The sequence below is a fragment of the Ciconia boyciana genome, chromosome 5 (genome assembly GCF_034638445.1).
Source record: "Ciconia boyciana chromosome 5, ASM3463844v1, whole genome shotgun sequence".
Lineage (NCBI taxonomy): Eukaryota > Metazoa > Chordata > Aves > Ciconiiformes > Ciconiidae > Ciconia > Ciconia boyciana.
In genome coordinates this window covers 21,430,303-21,455,976 of record NC_132938.1, presented here as the reverse complement: position 1 = coordinate 21,455,976, position 25,674 = coordinate 21,430,303, and the positions used below count along the sequence as shown (strand labels likewise).

The window sequence follows — 25,674 nt, the reverse complement described above, 5'->3', positions numbered from 1 at the left end:
ATCCAGAAGAAACATTTACCTGGGAAGTGTTGTTCCATTGACATTGCTGTCTCTAAAATTCTTTTCATATTGAGGCAGTTCAACAAACTCTGACAGCCACTGAAGAGTGTCCTCTTGAGTCCAGTTATGAACTGGAAGAAAAAAAAAATCAGTTTAATTACCTTTAATTTTTGTAAAAATCAATAGCAAGACATAGGAGACAAGCAGTAGAAAAGCAGGTTACACTGAGCAAGAGGGTTTAGCCAAATATAATTGCAGAAAAATTAGCATTAACATTCACCAAGGTGTTTCTGGCATTTTGCCTTTTTCATTATATGCTTCTCAGAGGAAGCTTAGGCAAACTATAAACAAACAAGCATGGAATCAATAGAAACATTTCTTTATTAAAAATTCCACAGAATAATTTAGTGTTTTGCTTTAGTTTAAATCAGGACAGCATCTTATGACTTTATCTACTTAAACTGATCTCAGCCTCAATCCTCTTGTCCTTGCTACCCTTGCAGAACTAAACACAAGTCAGCAGGTGCTGTAGCCATTTAAGGCAATGTACCAAGATCTTTCCCAGGATGATGGCTTAAGAACTTGTTTTCACAAGAATCTTCATAGAGGCTCATGCCTACTAACCACAAAATGGGAGCAGAGAAGAGAAGAGAAAGAAAAATACTGAAAGACAGCAGAAATTTAACAGGAAAACAATTAAATCTCTCTCAAGTATGCCCAAAACAGCTATATTACATGAAATAATATTCCCACTAAGAAAAATTATTTAAATATGTAGAGAACAATCAACAATTTTCCTGTATAACAGCAACAGTCTACATAACCTTTCACAAATATAGATGCTCTAAGAAGGAAATACTACCCACAGATTTTACAAAAAAAAAAAAAACCACACACATCACATTTCTGGCCCTTACACACCAGCTGCTACAGCTTACAACTGACAAAGTTGAAGGGAAATTTTCTCTCCATTTCTGAAGTCTGCAAAAGTTTGTCTGCACATGAAAGAAATAAAACAGCAGCCTCCTTCTGGATAGACATATCTTTGCATGAACAAATATCTTTTTCTTTAAACGTTGCTTTCTCTAGAACTACTTGCATGTGACAATGCTGGGCAGAGATTTCTTTAGAAACCTTATCACAAGGACATATCCTCAGTGCTGAATTTTGACAATGATCCTTTAGAAAGAGCTGCTGAAAGCTTGACAGGTAAGCCCCAGGCAACAGAAATTTTTTAGTTCAAATTCATATTTCAGTTCGCACTGAAACTGAAATAAGGACTTCTACGTCTCTTGCCTACACTCAGCATAGCTGAAAAATAAGCTTAAACATTTGAGATTTTCATCATTCCATATGAGAATGGAATCCAGAATCATTTCATCATTCTGGAGACAGAACACATTTCACATTTCACTCGCAATACAAACCACTTGTGTTTTATCTGTATGAATGGCTACACCTCCTTCCCAGCATGCTGTCCCATTTCTTCCTCTGCTTTTGAGCCACAAACCATTTTCCAGGTATTAATCTTGCAACAGACTCAGTTTGTCATATCACACTAAGCCTTTATGCAAAATGTCTGGGCTCTACTTGTAAACAGATCATTTTCACATTGCAAAGATTCTTAACTGTTTTGTGAATAATAAGTGATCATATTTACAAGTCATTCTAAGCATCTCAAAAGGGTGGTAAGATCATCCAGAAAAATAATCACCTTAACTGCATTCAAGAAATATGTTTATAAACTGATCCAAAGCAAAAGCATTGTTTTGATGTGACATAGGAAAAAATCACCTAAAATAGCTACTACACACTACCACAGTTCTAGAACTAACTACAGTTCAGAACTAACTACAGTAGTACAGATCTAACTACAGTTCAGTACTGTCACTTTAGCACTGACAGTACAGAACATGCCATTTCAGAAGCCACACAACTCACTGAGTTTATAAATTGAGGGGGAGAACAAAAAAAAAAAAAAAAAGAAAATATCAAGAAGTTTCACTTCTACTCCTGAAAGTATTTTGTAGTCTCTCTGTCAAAAATTTATGTAAATCTGTATTTTTTTATAATTCAGTAGTAATTTTAAACACATTATCATGTAAGAAATTAGGTACATACTGAAGTTGTTTACAGTAGAGTCAATCACATCTGCTCCACTGCTTAGACTAGTCTGATGTTTCCTTCATAAAATATCAAGGAAATTTCCCCAAACAAACCAGTTATGTTTAGGAAAAAACACTTCACTATTCATTATTTATCACTGTATCAGATACCTCCATTAGTACAGAAGCTGCAAAAAGAAGCAACCGAAGTCTATCCCAAACTAGAATCAAAACTTGTACTTTCTGTATTCTTCTTACACTGTTACCTGTTTACATAAAAGTTAATATCAACTACTTTTTGGTACATGTATATTTGTATATGCTATTATATATATATTTATATGTATCTATATATTTGGTATACAGGGCTAAGTATTGGGGCCAGTTCTCTTTAATATCTTTATCAATGATCTGGATGAGGGGATCAAGTGCACCCTCAGTAAGTTTGCAGATGACCCCAAGTTGGGCAGGAGTGTCGATTTGCTTGAGGGTAGGAAGGCTCTGCAGAGGGACCTGGACAGGCTGGATTGATGGGCTGAGGCCAACTGTATGGGATTCAACAAGGCCAAGCGCTGGATACTGCACTTGGGTCACAACCATCCCACGCAAGGCTACAGGCTTGGGGAAGAGTGGCTGGAAAGCTGCCCAGTGGAAAAGGAGCTGGGAGTGATGGTCAATAGCCAGCTGAATATGAGCCAGCAGTGTGCCCAGGTGGCCAAGAAGGCCAACAGCATCCTGGCTTGTATCAGAAATAGTGTGGCCAGCAGGACTAGGGAAGTGATCATGCCCCTGTACTCAGCACTGGTGAGGCCGCACCTCAAATACTGTGTTCAGTTTTGGGCCCCTCACTACAAGAGAGACATTGAGGTGCTGGAGCATGTCCAAAGAAGGGCAACGAAGCTGATGAAGGGTCTACAGCACAAGTCTTATGAAGAGCGGCTGAGGGAACCGAGTTGTTTAGCCTGGAGAAAAGGAGGCTCAGGGGAGACCTTATCGCTCTCTACAACTATCGCTCTCTACCTGAAGGAGGTTGCAGTGAGGTGGGCATTGATCTCTTCCCCAGGTAACAAGTGACAGGATGAGGAAACAGCCTCAAGTTGCACCAGGGGAGGTTTAGATTGGATATTAAGAAAAATTTCTTTACTGAAAGGGTGGTCAAGCATTGCAACAGGCTGGAGGTATTTAAGAAACATGTAGATGCAGCACTTCGGGACATGGTTTAGTGGTGGACTTGCAGTGTTAGGTTTACAGCTGACTTGATCTTAAAGGTCTTTTCCAACCTAAATGATTCTATGATTTATGTTGTGTCCTTTTAAGTGACCAGTCACCATTTAAGCTAAGCATAATCAATACAGTCAACTCTATTCTGGGATTTCACGGTCTGAATCTCTGCCCATGCACATATTTCACAATTATTATGTAAACTAATTCCAGTGTCAGTGCCCGCAAATCCCCAACTTTTCCAGGTGGAACCAGATGCTAAACTACCCTGTCCTCCCTTTCCTAGAGCACCACAGTGGAGGCCTGGGAGATTGATTTATATCACTGAAAACGTTCAGACTGTTTCTTTTTGTTGGTATCTTCTATCTGCTATATATTGGAAGTATTGCTTGACTGTTCTCCAGTAAGACCTCATGACCAACATATATGTTTATTCCACAACAGCATACAGTACCGAGAAGCAAACTGGCCTTTCTTCAGCAGAAGCAGTTATAGCCTACTGAAACATGACACAAGACAAGTGATATACACCAGGTGTACTGAAAGTCAAGCAGGCCAACTGAAATTTATCTCAATCAGTATTGCCAATTAAAATGTGACAGCTCCTACTAATTAGCTGAGGTTGTAACTTTTCCTTATTTTAAACACCCAAAAAGAATATAGTGCTTCAGACAGTGGAGTAGCAACTGACAATTACTTTAAGTTAAATACATATAGCATTAAAGAGTAATCATATCATCCTTCCTTCTCATACCTATTTTCACAAATAGATATCTTGAGAGAAAGGATGTCAGCAACATGCCTTGGGCAGGCAGGTGTAGAAGTCATAGTGTTTACACCCCAGTGCAGCACTCAGTCTCTAGACTTGCATCAGCTGCTCTATTTCAGATCACAAGTTTGGGTTTTTTGCCCCCCTTTTTTGCCCCCCTTTTTAAAAAAAAAAAAAAACTGCTATAACATGCCTGAAGGTGAAGATAGTAAAAGTAGCTTCAAACTGTCCCTGTATGAAAGTTGCTCCCACATTAATGGCTGATTAGAAGATCAAGCTATATATCACTTTTTCATGTGAAATTTATCATGTACCACAGTGCTTCAGGGCAGCGAGGCGTGAAGTAAAACAACATTACAGTGTCAGCCCCAGTACTCCTATGGGCCTCCTACTCCTTTCAGAAATCAAATTACATTCGATAAGAGTATTTCATGGCAAGGAGTGAATGACAGCCATATATTAGGCTTAAAGTTGAGAACAGGCTGACCAGGCAAATATAGAAAAAAACAAGATTGTTCTGTATCAAGCACACACAAGGATTCAAAAGTTAGTTTTGTTTTAGCAGGACCTTCAGCAGCAACATCAGCATGAAATACGCTGCCACCAGTAGGTTTTTAAATAGCATGAAAAAGCATAAGAGAGGAATGATCCTGACTACCTTTTCAACAGTTTAACACCACAACTTTTGTTTCCTCTCACACAGAAAGGCCAGCCTGCAGTACTGTACTGGTACAGTATCATGTTGGAACAGCATGAAGCATTATGTAACTCATCCTTAGCCAAGCCCCACTTGCATGCATTTCCAGTCTCCGGATATTTAAAACCTGAGATAGCAAACAATTATGAAAGTGCAAGGCAACCATAACATCTTTGTGGTATGCAGTTTAGTCCCAGCTGCTGCAAGAACACTTGTGCAACATTGCCTCAGAATACAACAGGTGATCACACATACAAGCATAAAGCCATTTTTTATCTTTTTCCCCTAATAAATAAGGTACCAGACTTTAGGTCACCTTCTACTTTCCACAGAGAAGGAAAAACAGTTAAAGAAAAAAAAAATTTACACACACAAGGCAGGGGAGAGCTTTTTTTTATTATAAGGCAGTCTATAGGACATACTATACATTAAAGGTCAAATATGCCATAATGGTAAAGAAAAACTACTTTTTTTAAGGCAGTTTGTAAAAACTAGGTTTTGGTAGGACTCGGATTAGTCTGACAATAGTAAACCATTCATGAACTCCAGGTTTGACCACTACAGTTTTACTTTGCTACAAAACCAAGTCCCAGGGGAGAAGGCTACATCACCAAGAATGCAGCACCCTACCTATTCACCAAGACAGGTCAGAGAACTACCCAGCTGAAGGCCCCTGCGCTGATTTTACAGACTCCCTTACTATTGAGACTAAATACCTACACATCTCTCTTCAGACAGCAAATTCACATGATCTTAGCCCATCAGAGGGGCAAAAAAAGAGAAGGCAGGCACCCTTGAGACACAGAACTCTCGAAGATAATTGTACAAAGACTGGTATTCAGACAAATGTTCATCTGTCACCTTTGCTGCACTCATAGCTACCACCTCTTCAAGGCCCTTGTAGAAAAAGTACTGAAGATGCACCTTTGATTTTAACCCAACAATAACTACTAAACTTGATACTTTAGAATAGCTGAAAGACTCTGTATATGTATAAATACTGCTTAGTTAGAAAGAAAAGGAGATAGTCAAAGCAAATACCATACAACAAGCATATACCGGCATTTACATTTAAAGAACAGACACACAGAGTAATAGAAATCAGAGGACTTTCAGAAAGCCGTGTTTTCTATGCTTTAAACAGCTATGCTACTTCCTAGCCATTCCTCTAAACAGAGTTCTCTCTAAAGAATTAGATTATGAGATTTAAAAAATATAAATGATCACAAAAAGCATAAGTAATATCAACTAAATTAAGTGACAGTCTTGTTTTGTACTAAAGGACACACTGAAACTGTGTGGCAACACAGCAACAATAGGCTAGATGCTGATTTAAGTAATTCCCTCCATGCAGGTAAAACCTATAGCAGCCTTGAAATTCCTTTAGTTTGCATCAGTACAGACCATGCCTTAAGGATTCTGCATCAGGTGGGGATACCAAAAGCCTGCCCAGTGCCAGAATATTAAAAAGCAATATTCTGAAGCTTTTTTTTTTTTATTATTTTATTAGGCAATTTTTAAAGCTTTGAAAGGAGCCAATCCTCAGGGTTCCATTCACAGTATAAGATCCTTCTCAAGCAATTACTTAAAAATAACTTTTGTTTTTCTTAATCCTAAAAGAATACACCAAACAGCAATGTTACTGTTACACACTTACTATATCATAAACAGTGTTTTCACTTTCTTCCCTCAAATCTTATCTGTCTCACATCTCCAATACCTTAAACAGAAAGCAACTTTAAGCTATTTGACAAACACTTTAAGACAAACATCCACATAAAGCAAGCTTTATAGGAAGGAATGGGCAATTCTACTCAGCATAAACTAAGCAGCAATAGATCCAGAAGATGTTTCTGCATAAGCAGTAATGGGCACTGTCAAGGGCACTATTTAGAGCTTGTAATTCTCACACAGATACCTCAACAGACTACTTAAAGTTTCAAATTACTGATACCATCATTTACACTACCTTCCACCCTCTTGTTTAATGCTGTCAAATTGCATTAAACTGGCACTATAAACTATCAGCACCTAAGAAACAAATAAATCAAAATTCCTAAAACATCTAGAAAGGAAAAGCAGTATTTTCCATGTTTCCTAACATTAAATGAAAGTAGTTTATTATTTGAGAGGCTTCATGCTTTTTAACAGTCACCAGACCACTGTTAACACTGCTTGGGAGTCTCATTCTAAGGGCGTCCCTGTGGTGCAACTTCAGTTTCCTCAACAGGATGCACAGTAAAGCCCTTATAAGCAGACACAGTAAGACCAGACATTCTTCTCAAAATCTTTTGAGTCTTATTTACAATGATCACTACATTCAAGAAACCTGGAACAAATATATAGACAATAGACAAATTAGGTAATTCTGATATTACTATAGACTAAATTTGAGGAGTTACTCGTAAGTTAGACGAACGATTGTATGGAGATCATTTTCTCTGATAATTTAGTTGCAGTATTTTCATTGAACAAGATCTTTACTGAATAAGCATTTACAGAATATTTGCAGAGATGAGGCTAAAAATCACTGGTTAAAACGTAGATATTTACTACAGGACAGCAAACACTTAATCAATGTATTACCTCAGGTTGCACTTAAATGACTTCCTACATGAGCAGAATGACCCAATGGTGTGTTCCTAGTTTCATTCCTCTCTTGTTCCTACTTTTAGTTGTTTGACTAATACCAACTTTTAGATCTCTATATGTTCACATATATTAGCACAACACCTTCTGAATTGTAGGGGAAAAAAGGTTAAGCATTTTTCTCCTAACAACTGTAACATTCCAGACTTCTGGAAATTTCTTTTTTAATCACTACATCCTGGAACATATTTGGCAATGAACACTGTACTGCTCATTAAGTACTGTCTTTTGATATTTGGAGTATTTGGCTCAACTCACTTATTTCATTCAAATCCAAGTAGTTGACGGATGGTGGTGTTGGCTTGTCAGTCCATTTTCCTGTATCCCAAGTTTAAAAGGGTTTTCCAAAATGCTTTGGACTAAGAATCCTAGCTCTTCGTAGCCCAAAGAAAGTTTACATCAAAGGGGAAGGCACATTGGACTTTCCACTTAATACAATGTATAATAAATGTTTAAAAACAGCTTGACAGCAGCCCTTAGGGCTTACTAAATCGAGAAATGCTTATCTGGAATTCAGCACTTGCAATAGTCACCTTCATAAACTACCACCTCATACTGATCAGTGTGTAAGCTAGCCTAGTTTACTTACAATACACCCAGCACATCAAGAGGAAATTAACACTAGCTGGACTGAATGAGTTTTTAGTCAAGTTTATGTACACCTGTAAATAACAGTACCAAAACAGATTAATGAAGATGCTTTAAAAGAGGTCATCCATTTATTACTCTAAAATAATTGGTGGAAAAATTGTTGAATTATGTCTATTTCAATAACCACTATCATTTTTAGCTACTCTTCTTTGCCTACCTTCAGACGTTTTCCAGCGTTTCCACAGATCCTCAATGGTGATATGTTTGTCTTCTCTGTGCAGGTGACTATGTTTATTAGAGGCATCCTTGTATTGCATATCTTCCCTTAGAAACTGAAGAAAAGGGAAAACATCATCTTAAATGACAAAATAGCAATTTCTAAACAGAAACTACAAGGAAATCAGGCAGAAGAGAATCTTTACTATCTCTTCCCCATGCAAGCAGCACACAATTCATGTAAGCTGACTACATCAAACACTCAGAAAGCAAGTTAAACACTCTTACAGGACTTGATTTTCACAATGATTAAATCCTAGAAAAACCGAAGGTGTAGTTGGTGGTATAGTAGGTTTAACAACATTATTAGTATGCCTTAGATTTACAGTGATTACAAGAATGCACCACACAAGTCATACTGCGTACTTCTCTATTCTGAACACATTTAACCAGCTTCACCTACTTGAAGATAAGACCATGTAAGATTTGAAAATGTGCAAGTCCTTTATGGATTAATAATACCTGAATCCTGCTATACCAGTTAAATGCAACTGCTTGAGGGATGAGAGAAAGGTGTTGACTAAGTATTACTAAAGTCTTTTGATTAGACAACAAAAATTTGACTTCTATTTCATTAAATTAAAAACAGAAGTCACCTTAGGGCCAACTTCCTTCTTGCTAATCATTCCTCAGTGGTTACACACCAAGCACAGAAGCATTACACAAAGCTGTTTCATTCACAGTAATTAATAGGAAGCCTATGTCAAAATACCATGCTTTTCCTTTTACTAAACATGAAAAAAAGGAAGATCCTGCAATCACATCATATATTGCAGTGTTGTATCAGTGTTTCACAAGTCACTACAAATGGGTTCTCCAAATACATACAAGAAAAAAAAAGCATAGAACTGTAAAACCCATTTTATTTTTATTTCACACAGGCCTAGAAAAGTTGGAATACTGGTTAGCAAACCACCTCCCATCAATACTGGAAACCTTTCACAGATACATATCAGTCCCTAAAAGCACAGCATGAGCAGTCTCTGTGGGTGGAGACCTTAGTATTAGTACCAGAAAACTAACACGAGAGCTAAGTAATCTTCCACAGTAGGTTGTTTGCCTTCTTCAGTTCCTGAAGGACAGGCTGCTCAAACAAAAACAGCTGTAGATAGTCATGACAGCTAACTCAAAAACCAGCTTTTAATGTGGCTGGTCATATGTCATCACCACTTCAAGCAGAGGTGAGGAAGAAGGTCAAGATAGCAATGCACTGCAGAAGACCCGCTTCTTAAAATTTAGTCCTGGTAATAATTTATCTGCAGAGCTTCCTGCATAGACCCCATTTCTAACAAATCTAGAGATTATGTCATTCAAGAAACTGCAGGAGAGACTGAAAAGTGGTCAATGTGAAACCATATTAACTCTTAATAAAAAGAGACAGTGTATGATAGCAGAAATATGGAAGAAAAAGCTAACATTTACCAATTTCCCCTTATTAAAAACTACATTCTTACCAAGACGTAAGGGAGTCTAAAAATATGGGAAGGGATTCAAGTTTCTCCTCTAACTGCTAGACTTGGGATAAAGTACTAGTTGTCTTCCCTAATCCAATCATAAACCCATACATGTCTTTTGGTTCCAAATACAGACTAGATGCAAACCCTCTCTCATTCATCTACCACTTCAAAACTTTTTTGATTGTCAGACATTAGCTTTCTAAAGTCTTTTGATTCCTAAAATAGTTCCATTTAGCCCATACAAATTGCACGAGTATTTTTAACTACTCTTCCCTATGTGTATGAGGAAAGGCATAAATACAGACATATATACACATGTATATACATGAGAAATATAGGAGAAATTTATGAAATATATGAGAACAATTGAAAATAGCAGCCTGTTGGGGAAGAGGCAATTACAGAACTTCTGAAACACCATGGACCAGGAACTGTAAAAAGGTACAGTAACCACAGAAAAGGACCAATTGCTGTAACTATATGCAGATGTAAAAATATCTGCTGCATAACCTCTGTTACATATTCCATAGTCCAAGTGTGAACTCTGAGTACTTCCCAAATTGGCACAACTACCATGAAACTGGCAATTTCCACAGCTGCAACGTGCAATCAAAGGTGGATTATCTAATTCGTTCCCACTGCATGTTTATTAAAGGGTAAACTAAAGAAAAGGAACCAAACAATAAGAAAACAAAAAAATCTTCTTATCCACTAATGTCCCTAAACCTTTCCAGATTAAAGTAGTCTCACACTTGGAGCAGCAGGAAAGAACTGATGTTTGTCCACCTCACCTTTTCCCTTCAGAATGCAAGTACCTGCTATCAACTACCATCCCCAAAATGTCTTTTGGGAACTTGTGAAAAATGTACTAAAAAGACAGAGAAAAATATATTATAGGTCCCTCCCTGCAAAGACTATCTCCCTTCATATGGAGGTTAAGGTACATGTTAACACTCACTCTTCAGCTTCATACTGACTGGTGATGCACTGCCCTTGGAGATTCCAAATGTCAGGCATGGACATTTTAAAAACAAACGTCATAGGACGATCAAGCTTCTGAAGAGGAACAAAATGGAATACATGCTGTATGTAAAGGTTTCAGCACATTTTGCATCTCCTCAGCTAAAACTCATACCTCAGATCAGTTTTGTCTGTAAGAAATAAAATGGCTTCTATCTTTACTGCTAGTTGTCAGCAAAGGTAAAATACTTTAGGACAAGAACATTTGAACAGTTACAGGTGCTGTCAAGGAAAATCTGAATTGCTGTTAACAATACCACATACAGGGTTAGGAATGAAGAAGAGAAGGAAGATGCCAACTGATAAACAGAAAAGCTTCAAGGTGTTACACCTCACCCCAAAGCACTATAAAGTACTATAAGAAAGCATTCTGATTTTAAAAATGGGATGGACATAGGTAACCTTGGCACCCAGATAAGCAATGCAAACAGTTTATGGCAAACTTGCGGCACTTCATGTCGTTCTGCTACGGAGCCCGCAGAGGGAGCAAGAGTTAACATATGAATTCTCAACACAGTGCTGGAACACAACCAGCTATGCTAACAAGTTCAGGGGGGAAAATTAAAAGCCTGATTCCTAATTTCATCACAAATACAGAAAACAAATCCAAGTTCGAAGCACAAGGTTTCCTGGGAGAAGAGGACAACAGTGGAAAAGATCTGGTTTATACTGAGATACTGTTTAGAGTATTTAGCTAAGTCCCTTTTTTTAAAAGGGACTGTCAACACACAAACTTGTAAGCAGTTTGCATTTACTAATCAGTACGCAGTTACTCCTTAGAGGGAGAGATTATGCATTTATGAGAACTTCTTCAAGAAAAGAAGAGAGGCCCGAGGTTCTCTAACACCAGATGGTCACAATGGTAAAGTTACTGTGTTCATAGCCAGAAAGAGGCTGTCACATTTCAGAGAATGAATGCATTTACTAATGAAGAGATATATGTCATCATCAAATATCTTTCTTTTGTTTAAAAAAGCTTTGTTTCAAAACTGGCCTAATATGGAAGTTCTCCTTTAAGAAAAGGAACTGTGTCCTAAACTGAAGAAAGCCATAAAACCAGAACAACTGTGGTAAAAAGAGAGGATTTTTCTGTTCCTTGTCATGGCAGCTAATCTCTCTTCTGTTGCCCTGCTCATTAAGTATACAAAGAAAAGGTCAGAAAAATAACTCTAAATAGGGAGGTTAAAAGAATAAGCTCCAACAAAAAACTTCTAAGGATTATCTTAGCCAACATAATTACTCAAGAAGGAGAAGGCCTTTTAAGACTACAAAGTTGAAACCAAGAAAGCAGCAGATAAGTTACCTAAAAACTCTGTGTGAAACTAAAAAATCATTTGTCAAAGTAGTTACTTCAAAAGCAAGTAGAGAGTAAAAAAACACCGCACCTAGACTCAAAACTGGAGTTTTGATCCCAAAAGTACCATAACAACTGTGCTTCTATAAAGATTCACATCCCAAAGCCCAAGGTTCAGTAGTGTAATAGCTGGAGAGGAAACTTTCTTCTCCCTGGAGGGGACAGGACTTGTGGAGCCCTGGAAAAGAGTTACAAGGTCAGGTACACCACAACCTTCCTTCCTCTTCAGAAAGCCTTTAGTATCACAACATTTGCTAAAATCCAGCCAGCTCATAACCAAAAACTAACCTGAAGCAAGAACTACCAAAAAAAAAATTCTGACCCTTCCAAAAGAGAAAGAGACACACATCAAAATCCAATACCGGTTTGACATGGAGAGCGCACTTACAAACTAAAGCCCTATGCAACAATACAAAAAGTTAAAATATGGAGGTTGCAAGAGATGCTTGCTCCTTGAAGAGCAAATGAACAACTGCATACTTTTGCAAACGCCAGTGGAAAAGTAAAATTAACCACACTCACTAACTGCAGAAGGAAGTACTCATATGCTATGTTTATATTTTGTTCTGGGTGAAGGCTCAAGTTTATGATTTTCAGTTTCACCAACTTAAAATAGACCCTCTAACTGACAAGTTAACTTTAAGAGCAATTAGTAACATCTCCTGGCTAAGTATTACTGTCTTCCTTGAACATCTATTCCTTAAACAGTGTTATTTCCTCCAGTTTTATTCCTGTAAAAGTTACAACTTCAGTTTTCCTATAATCCTACCTTCAGATACAGCTGGTCACTTTTAGACAGCCTTTTAGTACATTCCCTCCCACCCGCTTCTACCAGGCTCATTGCAGCTATTAAAAAGTCACACTTAGTCAATAAGTTATGATGGCAAGCATGCTTTTAAAAGGCAACATACTCCGATTCAGGTATGACAGTGTTCACAACTGCCTACCCTATAGAAATGGCTTCTAAAGATGTTACACAGTGAAATAAGAAAATGTATTTAGGCATAACAGAAACATTACTAGAAAAACCTCGGACATAGCCATGCATGTGTTACCAAGTATATCTTAAGTAATCTACAAATTCCATTGAAAAAAGATTACTGCAGGTCAAAACAAAACTGTAGCTATTCTACTGCAAATTAAACTTTGCCACCTCTTCAAAACTAAGTTAGAATTTCCAAGGGGGCATTTCACTGTAGCAGGACTAAATGCCTGTAGTGCTACATAAACAGGTGCAGACAGCTACATAGTAGCTTAAGTACCTCCAAGGAGGCGAGGCATGAGGTAGGTCTGATCCAAATCACGTCGGAACGGGTTTCTATGCAACCGTGCCCATGATAACACATGCCGCCTCTCTCCAGGACTTCACTGCACAGGCACAGCCGTAGACTAACGCGGTCATAATGTTTTCAGACAAGACCTGGCTCCTACCTATCCTGCTCTGAAAAAAACAGACGGTGTAGACACGCTCAGAGTAGTTTACAAAACTTCAGGACGCTAAAAGACACCCTGCCTGGGGACAAATACATGAGCAGCTGAATGATAAAATTCAATGCAAAAAAAGACCTCTATTAACAGATCGACGACAAACTAAGGGAATCACAGTAACCCAATAGCTTTGGGGGGAAAGGTTTGCTATGCTGGTTAGGAAGCTCAAAATACGCATTTGAAAGATCAATGTTCATAACAGAATGTTCTTGCACAGCGAGATGTAAAACGCACTCAGGAGGCATCCCAGTATCATGCAAAACAGTTACAGTGTTTTCAGTTTCTGAACCACTGCAGCAGGTATTTCTCTACCACACAGACTTCTGCCTAACCAGCTGACAGTGGAGTATAAACTAGTTTACACAAATATGAGCACCAGTTTAAGGACCTTTATTATATAAACGATAAGGACGAAACCAGAGTACTAAGGGAACTTTAAAGGACATTTAACATCTTGCTGAGCGTGTATTTGCAGACAACAAAATGAAGCAAGAGCTCAGTCTATAGCAGAACTTCTCCCAACTGAAATTATAACACCGGGGGTGGGCTCCTAAAGTTTAACGAGGTGCCAAGATGCACTAAACAAAGGGAGATCAAGCTTTTGAACAATGTCATCCATTATTTTTTAACATCTGTTCCATGCATAGCTGTACTTCCCCCCAAATCTTCTGCTAAATCTTTACTCCCTCCAAGATGTAATTATCAAAAGGAAGAGAAATTCAGCTCATAAATTTGCTTTTGTTCAACAATACAGAAGGGCTATTCACTTAAGAGTCATCTTGAGTTTAATGTTAAATTCTGAAAGTGTTTTTTCACCTCACACTTTATGCTGCCAATATCCAAATTATACATACTGAAAATGGGAGCACCACACTATCTTGGCATGTAGTTCTTCAGGATTTCCTGTCATGGAATTTCTTGTAATTTTGCCTGAAGTATTTAGTACTCACTACTGTCCAGAACAGATTATTGAAATGAATAGGTCTCTGGTCCAAACCAGTAAATCATGTTTCATTAATTTTTTAATATCTCTTAAGGAATTAAGAGCAAAGATATCCACAAACTTCTTTCACCAACTCATCTTTACACAAATTGAATAGTCAGCTCTATCTCAGCAGTAATTCAGAAAATAATTTAATGGTGAAAAGTTACATGTTAAATTTTATTTCTCCAGATTCTCCTAAAATAGTAATACTAATGCATAATATTTTAATTTAGCAAGCTTGTAAAATAAATTGTGATGTATAGATGCATGTACGATTTGAATTGCTAAAAGAAAGGAAGCATAAACAACCAAGAATATGACTAGCAAATTAATTGCATAATAAAATAAGTAATAAGAGCATGAACTATTTCTCCTTTATTATAAATCCTTTAATCACAAATTAGCATTAAAGGGAGGGTATACTGAAGCATATGTTTCTGAACTCACCCCAGTTCTATAAATTATTTTTAACTGAGTTGTTTACACCTGACCTCTATATCTTCGCCATCTTTATTTCCTTCTGGATTATTCCTTTGACTTTTTTTTCCTTTTTTAGAGTCCACCTCTTCATCTTCTCTCAAGAAATACAGCATACTGTCTCAAGACATTATGCTTGTTCCAACTCTCTTGATTATTTGCATTTTGAATGCAAATATGATCTCAAGGCCTCAAACAATAGCTTCACAGAGCCCATCCATTCAGAAATGGTCACTTTGAAGGAAGATCTTGAGCTGTCAAATATTCTGCCCCAATCAAACTTACTAAAGCCAACGTGCTCTATCACCATTGCTATTCCTGATCAGAGCATACTAGCTACTTTTTCTGCTTTAATCACTGTATAGTAGGCAATCATCCTCCCTGTTTTAGGCCACTGATGATAGATTCTTTTTGATTCTTGCCTCCAGACAACATTTTAAGTCAGGCCCTTCTGCATATCACCCCTGAGGTTCCAACTTCTTTGACCATAGTGTTAAAAGCCACTCTCTGATTGTTTCATGCTTTCAACACTGCAGTCTCTCTGCACAGGGGTTTTTGTCTTTTTTTTTTTGTGGTTTTGTGCGGGGTTTTTTGGGTTGAGTTTTGTTGTTAAGTAATTATGCAAGTGCACTTACAAAAAAACTCAAACAAAAGTATGAAGATATTAAGTGATCTATCCAAAGATCCCATGCAAAGCTGTAAATTCACACCATTAGCTTTGTGTGACATTAGATGCACAGTAAGATATTAATATTTCAAAAACATCAACTTATTCTATTTCTACAGAGAGATTCCTTGAGGAAATTACTTGATGTAGGATCTACATATAGAGGTTCTTTGGAAACAGGAAAAACCTATGTAAATAGTGAACATATGATAAGTCTGTCTTACTGCTTGTGCCTCTTCATCATTAAAACAAATCATGTACACGTAGTGCAACAGATGCTTCCTGAGGCAGATAGCCTCCCACAACACATGACTAAAACCTCAGTTAGTAACATGCTCTCCCTTTCACTTACCCTTTTACAGCCTACCTCTTTAAACCAGTTTAAACAATTGCAATCTTTTGTATGTTAATAATAAAAGTGATAATAGCAGGAGCTTGATTTGACAGAGAAATTCATATTAGCCTGCCCTAACAGTAAGTATAGGCTTTTTCCACACCCTTCCTTTTTTCTCTTCTCTGCTGTACCATACTCTCTGGTTTTCACACTGTGATAGCCTACTTTACAGAAATTAGTAACTGCACAGTAAAGCATACTCTACTGTAAAGGATGACACAAATTTATTATCCAAACCATTTTTTTTTCTTTAAGTTATGCTTCTTGTTTTGAAGTACATAATTCTACACTGAAAATTCAGGGCGAGTATTAGAAAGTTATGTGAATCCTGAACACACACAAAAAAAATTCAAACATATGAGTAGCTATCACAAAAGCTCTTTTTTCCAAGTATTTTGTAATAACTAGAATTAGAAAAGTATATTCTAGTGAATTTAAAAGTTCAAGTTTTTTCATCTTTATAAATATCTTAAGTTATATCATCTACTCTAACCTAGGTAACAGACTAAAGAATAAGGGGGGAAAAAAAAAAATCTAACCAGTTCATGCTCAAACTAGAGCCCCTCTATCTTTCTTGGAAGACTTCAACAAATGCCTCGTGTTTCAATGACTAATAAATCCCATGTGAAAAATTTAGATCAAGTTTCCCCACATCAGTTTCATCAAGGTCAAATATAAGCTTCTTTCCAGTCCACACAAGGTTGATCCAAAAGGCTTCCAGTATCAGACAATTTTTGAGGAAATAAAAAGTTTCTTATAAAAGTTTAAATTTTCTTATATCCTCTACAGAATGATTTTACGTGAGACTTCATTTTATAGAGGAAAAACAAAACTACAGCATAAATCAGGGCATGAGGAACATTAGGAAAAATAACAGTGTGCAGATGAAGTGTCTGGAATCACTGTTGGGAGTTCTCAACTGGATTAGCAAATTAAAATAGTTAAAATAAATAGTTCAACATCTTTAGCTCTTGTTACCTTCCCCTCTCAAAATAACTTATCTACAAGAACTTCCTTCCTTGGTGCAAATATACACTTGTAATTTGTAACACTGTTTTAGTGCTGGTAAAACAGGAGAAAGTTCCTGTACATTGTCACATTTTCCCTGCTAAATAAAAAGCCAATGAATATCTAATAAGCATACTCAATATATAGCTCTTCCAGGAGTCTTGCAAGCAAAAACCATGCAGCATTAAACAGGAAATCCACTACCCTGCTGTTAAGTAAATTCCCTGTATTTCATGGAAGCTTTACGTCTAATAAAGTTGTGTGTTTGTTTTTTAATTATCAGTCCTCATTCTTAATCAAAGCAAGCAGCACTACCCACTGTGACAGGAAAAAAAATAAATCTGGTGTTGAAATAGTGTATATTAGGACATATTTAATACGTATTCAGACCTACTGTAATGAGGTAACTACATAACTATGTTGTTAAAATATCAGATCTTTTAATATTATGGTAAAGATCCAGTAAGAGTGCTACAACAAGAACATATAGATTACTAGTTGAACTTGCAATTAAACTGCATCTCTCACTAATTTCAGGTTTGCTTTTAATGTCTTAAAAGAAAGCACTCTATGCAAATACATATTCACCACTCATTTGCATGGAAACTAAAAAAGCTCATTTAGGGCTTTTTTAATTAAATATTTCTTCAATAATTAAAAATAAGCTAGCAGAAAAAAGGGCTAGATTTCAGTCATCTTATTTTATGCACAGTGAGTATTTTAAGTGTATAGTTTCACTCATCTCTCATTACCCCAGCTATAACAGTACCCCTTATGAACTGTTCTAATTTCAGTCATTTTAACAGGTTTTAAGAGTAGCTTCTGTCACTTGGATTTATCTCGACATTCCTCTGGAACAGGAAGAAACATAAGGTCAGATATAAAGATGGTCCACTGGAAACTAGGACAGATCTTTTAAATACTAATAAAAAAGTTTCCAATGTATAAATATTTCAATATTTTCTTTTAACTTTCTTAACTTTCATCTATAACAAATGCAGCACAAGTCAAGAGAATCACACTATGCTAGAGTTCCTCAGAAAGCTCACGCTCCATCACTAATGTTTCAGTTTGCAGACTGGATTGTGCCTGTCCCAAACATTAATGACAATAACCAAACATTCTGCGATAACAGAGCTAGACTATTTCAAGTGCCTGAACTCCTTCATCATGACACTCCCTAAGGTATAGAGCAGATTTTTTTTCCTTCGAAGTTAAAAAGTACATTATTTTATTCTGGATCACTCTCTCCATTGTACTGTACTCCTTCAGAAAACTCATCTCAACCAAGCATCAATCACTGTTGATGCTGTTTGTATGTAGTCACACAGAAAAGTAAGTAGCATCCCATTAAACTTGACAACGATAATTCACAACTTAACTCATTCAGGGAGAACAATCTTCCCCAAGATGTTACAAAAAAGGGAAGAGAAATCAGGGCTAGATTCTTCTCCCACTCACCTCCAGTGAGAATGGGCTTCAGAACCACATGGCAATACCCTCATTTTTAGGGGACAGGAGCTGAGGGGACATCTTCACTCCCCTTCCTTTCTCAAGCCTGTACCTGACAACTGCCAGAAAGCAGAAGCAAGACAATGAAACTACATGGATATTTCCATTCTTACCCAGTAATTTTGAGAATCCTGATGGTAAAGTTGAGTAAGTGCAAGGGCAAGTCCTTTGTCAGGACCACCAGGAGCCTGCCTACCAAACTCGTTCAAGCACAATCACAAAAAACTTCAGGCAGGTCTGAATAACCTTCCTTAGTTCATAGGACTTAATCTACCATTAACCTACAGCAGGAGGTGCTTACTACTTGCCTGTAAAAGGTAAGCAAAAACACATATGAAAGCTTTATAGACTGCTGTCTGTAACAGGTACTGTTTTGCACCATGAAGTGCCTGGAACAGATCTAAGGTAAACAGGAAAGCCCAGCAATGCCTTAAGCAAGAAAACTTTAGAGCAAAGAAACTAAAATACCAGGTGGCAGATCACATGAACTCTTAGTTACCTCATCACAAGCTAAACCAACACCATTTGCCTACCTCTTGCACTAATCACAAAAATAACAGCTTTTATACATAGTTGTATAAAACTTTCCTTTAGGCTAGAACAATGGACAGTAATATTCCATTTCAGATAATTCTAGAAATTAGACTTTCCTTCCACATTTGGCTGTGGGAAGGGCTGAATTAAGAAAAACAGCAATGACTACTCAAGTGCTGGAACACAAAGAACAGCTATATAAAATGGGGAAAAAAAGAAAGACCTCATGCGTGAAGACTTTTTACTCCTACCTCATCACTTTCGTCTACTTCAATACCACCATCTTTGTCATCATCCATTTGCTTATGGATCATGCGGAGAGCTTCTAGGCTGAATCGGTCCTCCTCAGTAAAGCATGGTGGGCTGAGTGAACTGCAGGGATCTAAAGTGGGAGAACGAAAAAACAAACACAAACCAGAAATATTAGCTACTTTCATTCTAGAATATGAAGCTCCCAAGCAAGAGAAAGGGCTTAAGTTTCTATATGTGTTCATGTACTTCACTCCACATAGCCACCGAGTCATAGATGTCAAATTTATCTGTAAAATAATAATTCTTACCAAAAAAGTAAGGGGGGGGCGGGGGGGGGGGGGGGGGCGCGGAATCAACCAATCAATCTTTTTTTATCCAGGAAGGAAGCCCAAAGAATAGGCTGGAATAGTTTGACTCTTGCATTTTTTTCCACCCCTGTAACTGCTATCTCCACCTCTTCTTCTATCTATCATCCACCCTTAGTAATATATCACTGCAATAGCAAATAAAGTCACTGTGTTTTCCAACCTCCTTTCTGAAAGCCTGGGCTAAACAGAGAGCAGTGGAGGAAAAGAAAAAGAATTGTCATGTCCTGTAATTATAGCTTCATAAACAGATAACAAAGGGATGGTAACCACATTGCAGTACATAGTACTACTGCATGCAAAATATTCAAGGAGGACTGCAAGAGAAGAAAGCACACCACAAGAAAAATTCAACTGATAACAATACATGATATCTCAGTCCTGTATGCTCTGATCAAAACCAGCAGTCACCGTGGGGCAGGATTCCAGGTCAAAAATAGTACATTTTCATTTGCATTCATTATTGAAGGCTCATGATCTGTGTGCATCTGATGGCTATGCTTCCACCATGTCAGATTGTTATATCTCTGTTCCTTCCCTTCCACAAGGTACATGCCAAGTGCTCCAAAATTCTATAATGCATGATGATCAACCATCATTAAAGACTGGTCTTTCACAGACCTTGGCATTAACTAATAGCTAGCTATTTAATTAATGCTGAAGTACTGAATACCATCAAAGAACAGAAGGTGGAGAAGGATACAGAAATTATTTTTTGAAAGTTCAGCTTCAATAAGACAGTGAATTCCCACCGTAATAGCCATTATAAAAATGCGCTGACTAGTCCCATGAACTGGTACACTCCACTCTAATCATATCAGTACAAATACAAATTGAGGCAGCATATGAGTAATTTTTTGTTTCTTCTAGTCTATCAAAGGACTAAGCTTTCATGTTACTACAGAATTTATTAAAGACTCATTTATATAAGTAACAAAAAGAAAGCACATATAGAAACAGACAGGATCAAGAGTTTGCACAGAAAAATAAATTTATTGTGTATTTCTATACCAATTGAGTTGGCATGGTTCTGGCTTTTCTGCCTTGATTACAAATTTAAAAATAATAAAAAATTATGGATGCTTATTTATCTTAAATATGCCTTTTTTTGGTTATTTAAGCATGAAGGCACTTTAAAGAGCTATCGCTCTTCTTGAAAGAAATAAACAGGCTGCTTGTGCTTCAAATGTCCCACGAGCTGGCTCCAGGAACACTTGATCTCTCTCTTAAGAGACGATAGAGTTCCAATTGCTCCTTTTGGGACTGAGAAACATGGAGTAGGACTACATTGACTGTAATAAAAATTAACCCACTCTAAACAGAATCCAGATTTATCTTCAAGCTTATTTACATACGGTAAAATTAAACATTCCCAGACTGACAGCACTTGTCATAACCCTCCTCAGAAAACAATCTCAAGACAAAAACAAATTACAAAGCCACAACCTGAACAATAAGTGAAAAGCATTTCACAAGCGTACCTACGAAGCCCTACCAAATCCAAAAAACAGTTGATCGAAATTTAATCATCTGCAGCTCTGCAGAAGATTCTAAAATGCAGTATTTTGCCTCACTTGCATGGCAGAAACAATTCAAATTAATACTAGATGAAGTATGGTTAAAAAACTCTCAAACATCCAGTTAATTAAGATAAAAGCGAAGAGGAAAAGTCTCAAGATACAGCAAGCACCATAAATATAGGCCTGAGGCCCCACAACAAATTAATTATAAGACTAGTTGATAATCTATTTTTCACTTTGAATCTACCCTATTGAAAGTGTTCTGGAATTCCGAACCTTCTATTGTACTTTAAGGACAAACTTAATTTCACATCTGGACCAATTTCTCTGTCCTAGTCTGGTTGTGTTGTCATAAGTACGCTTAGTTCAAAATCATCATCACAGGAAAGAGCACAGAGATGATACCAAGAAGTTCACTTGGGGAGTGAACCTGATAGCTTAGAATTTGACCCTTCCTTTAACAAATAGCACAGAAGAATTAGCAAAGCAAACTAAAGAGATACACTTTAGATGAGGTGGACAAGAGGCATACAAGCACACCATATGTCACTCTAGGCAGGAGTTATTTTACAGCCCAGTTTTTAATGTTGCTCAGAAGTGAGGAAGCTGCAGACCTTCTGGTCATGATAAGGAGGGAATTTGTTACTGAAAAATTAAATGTCAAATTTATGGCTCAACAAACTTGTCAGAGGCTTTTGAACCAAACCTTCCTCCTGCCTTGAGTAGCTCAATAATTGCCTCCTAGCTCTGAGGCGAGAGGAGAAAGCAGCCTTCACCAGCCCAGGGAGCTGCGCAAAGCCATGGGTACAGACCAGTCATATAGGAGACAGTTTGACAATGAACCAAGTACGGAGTTATCCAACCCGGTATACAGGAAACTTTCTATTTACAGATAAGGGGAAAGTAACAGTTAGCACTTTTTCTTTTTCTTTTTTTTCCCCCTCTTCTCTCTTTTTCAATGAGTCTAAAAATAAGGTGAGACTACGAGAAAAACTTCAGTTCAAAATTCTCCTAAACTTTAGGATCACAGCTTTTTCATCCCACTTCCTGAAGGCAACAGGATTTAAACTTACAAAGTGACACCGTCAACACAAGCTAGTAAGAAAAATTAATTACACCCATATCTTCAAGCGTTCATGTCACCAAAGTCCTTGAAATTTATTTCAGGAATACACCATTAGAAATGGTTCCAAAGCAAAAGCGTGTATATCCACCTCGCAGTCTTTCATCTATCCTGCGTTTACCTTTCCCTAAACTGTTGTGAGCATAACAGACTTCAGAATGAAAAGAACTGACAGACCAACAAATAGCTAGTAATCCTGCAGTTATCTCACACACACACACACCCTTTTGCATATGGACACTGGAGCATAAAAGCTATGAATGTGCCAAAGCCTGTGAGAGAGGCACCCTAGCCAGGTGTTTGCAGTTCCAATCTGGCCTCCAAAGCACCGGAGGCCTTACATCTTTTCGACACCTCAAAGAGCCTTTTTAAGAATACAGGGACAAACAAAACCTTTATAATTTTCAGAGGTACCTGAAACCAGATACACACCTCCAAATTTAAAATTTAAATGCCTTTAAATTTCCCCATCGGTTCACTCAGAGCAACTTAGCAGCTGGGAGTTATTTGGAGAGACTGGCTACTACACATCATTTTCGTTCTGTGAGGATGTTCAGCGTTCACAGAGAAGGAAGAGCACTTTTTCACACTAACATATGGCAGTCCTATGGAATCCCGCAGTGTTTCCGTGACTGCCTTTTTCTGATGAATTCAGGAGTGTACCATGTTCTGCTAGTTTTATGATTCCTCATTCCTAAGAAGCCATCTGGGATAAAAAGAAGCCTCACAGAAAAGGCAAGCACTACACACAAGTGTCAGCTTCCTAAGTACATATTCTCAGCTTAAAATAACTACGTTTCAGCAAGCCATGATGACAGAAGTAGGATTTCTTTGCATTTTCCAGAGCCAAAGTAGATGGCCACAATATCCCCAACCCCCTGCCAAATGCATTTTCATCTAACTAGGATTTCTATTTCGTTTCTTTTATACTTTAGTTTTACACTGTACTTTCATACATCACAGTTTCTTCATCAATTCAATATGATTCTTTTCAAGGCAAAAAAACCTGTAAGAGAACAATGATTTTTAAAGACCTGAGTACAAATCTGAGTGTCAGGTACAGTAGGGATTTTTGAAATTACTGAAAAGCAAGTGTTTTCAAGAACTTCACCAGATGTTCAAAACAGCTATTCACAGTAAAGGCAACAAACATGTTGCTTTTATCTTAAATCCTTACATAAGGTGTCATTAAAATCTTCAAATGCTTGAAGAGACAGCCTCGGAGCGAGCTTCGTTTAATCTTTCAATTAAAAGCTCCCAAAGCAAATCACTCCTACTCTTAATAATTAAACTCCTCCATATGGCAAGTAGGCTGAGCAGGATATAACAGTTAACTTGACAATGTCATTTGTGACATTTATTTAAATGATTAGAGTGAAAAATAAAGTTCATCATTGCAGCACAACTTTCCACTAAAAACATTTTTTAAAAAAGAAAAACGACAGACAAAATTTTGACAAAAAGGGCAGAATACATTTATCTTCTCATCACAACACTGATGTTACTTAAATGAGCTTCCTGAAGAGGAAAATGCAATAATACTAATGACAGCAGGGAAAGGGGAAGGGGTGGAAGGGGAAAGGAGATTCAGGACACTGTTGTCTCCAAACAATTTTAAAAAGTAAAGTTTCACATTAGGCTTTTGCACTACTCCGTATTAGAAATTCAGGTAGTTTCTGAAATTGTGTTTATAAGTCGTGCAATAACAGCAGATGAGACTCACAGATGAAACTCCGGATGGCAAAATCTGGTATCTGAAGCACTTGTTTCTGAATACATGTGTAATGCTTAGTGACTGGCAACACTTCAGTAACAAAACCAACAACAACAAAAACACACCAAAACCACACACATACAACTATTTGCAGTTCAGCTCTGTGAAAGCTGCCATAATTCTTTTAAAATCCACTAAACATCCTTCAGTAAAAAAAGGTTACATTTCAAAACAGCCTTAAAATAAATCATTACCACTTCAATATGTATACAAGTGATCTTCGGATGAGAGATCCAAACCTGGTTTTGTCACTATTGAGAAGTGTCCATTTATTCTGCTATTTCAGTATCCTTTAATATATGCAAATCAATTATATTTTTTCCCCCACATGGAACCTTGAAACTTGATGAGGCAAGAAAGGCTTTGATTTTTCCTTAAATCACCATTAGCTCATCTCTGCTCTCTCCACACCCACAAAAAAGCTGTCTAATTCTGAACTTAAATTTCATTTTTTATACACAGAAGGAAAAAAAAATATCAGTGAAATCACAGTTCATTATTTAAAGCAGAAATTCAGACAAATAGTGCCATTAGCAAAATCAAGTGTTAATACAGGTTTCAATTAAAGCTTTTCTAATCTTTCCTAGATAAAAAGTTTCAAAACAAACTGCAGAACAGCAGACACTTAACTTTCTGATCATCTGTTAAGACATTTAAAACATCATACACTATCTCAGAAAACTATTTAAGAAATTCATAGCAATAAAAATGTTTACTCAAAAGATACGAAAAGAATTCTATAGAGAATTAAATTTGATGTCAAACCTAATTTTGCTCTAATTTAACAGCATTAAAAGCAACTACCCCAAATCAGCAATGCTTGTTTAAAAAGGAAGTTACAAAAAGGGGTTTGAATGTTAATCATGTCAATGATTATTCTGACAAGACAAAATATCAGTATAAACACCCCATTTAGACTGTTAAGAAATTAATTATTAGATTACAACACTGCTCTGTCTGACTAAACAAAAATCAAGAAGATGGATTCATGGCTTTTCCATCTCCTTCCTACACCCTCCCTAAGCAGTGACACATTTTGAAGGGAAGAGGAAGCTGGACAATTATTGTATACAATGGTCAAAGTAGACTGATTTAGAAGAGGAACTCCTGCCAGCCCTAACAAAGCAGGATGAGAGGAAACTGGGAGATGCATCTCACACAAGCCATCGAAAATTCTCCATTTTTTCCTCCTTCCAACCTTACTTGTACTTTAATGACACTTACTATACAAACCTACAAACACATATGAATGTTCAGTTAAAAAAAAAAATGCTAGATGTCTGATACCTGCTCTCAGCAATAGGAAAGTCTGTCTCACTTTACTTATATTTATTAGTACAACAAGACCAAGAAGGGAAATATTTAATGCAGTTTAAATCTAAGTTTTCATCCATGTATCTTGATTTGGTATGGAAGACTAATGCACCTTTAAAAAT

General features: G+C 37.1%; 1 protein-coding gene across 2 annotated transcripts in view; it reads right to left on the bottom strand.

Annotated features, from left to right (window-relative positions):
• The window catches only part of STIM2 (stromal interaction molecule 2), a 75,819-nt gene that overhangs the window by 17,357 nt on the left and 32,788 nt on the right, over positions 1 to 25,674 (bottom strand). For both annotated transcript variants that reach the window (XM_072861469.1, XM_072861468.1), the window contains exons 2-4: positions 19,456 to 19,586; positions 8,250 to 8,364; positions 20 to 131 (exon numbers count right to left, since the gene is read on the bottom strand). In XM_072861469.1, the coding sequence (XP_072717570.1) occupies positions 20 to 131; positions 8,250 to 8,364; positions 19,456 to 19,586 (358 nt within the window). The remainder of the gene's footprint in view (positions 1 to 19; positions 132 to 8,249; positions 8,365 to 19,455; positions 19,587 to 25,674) is intronic.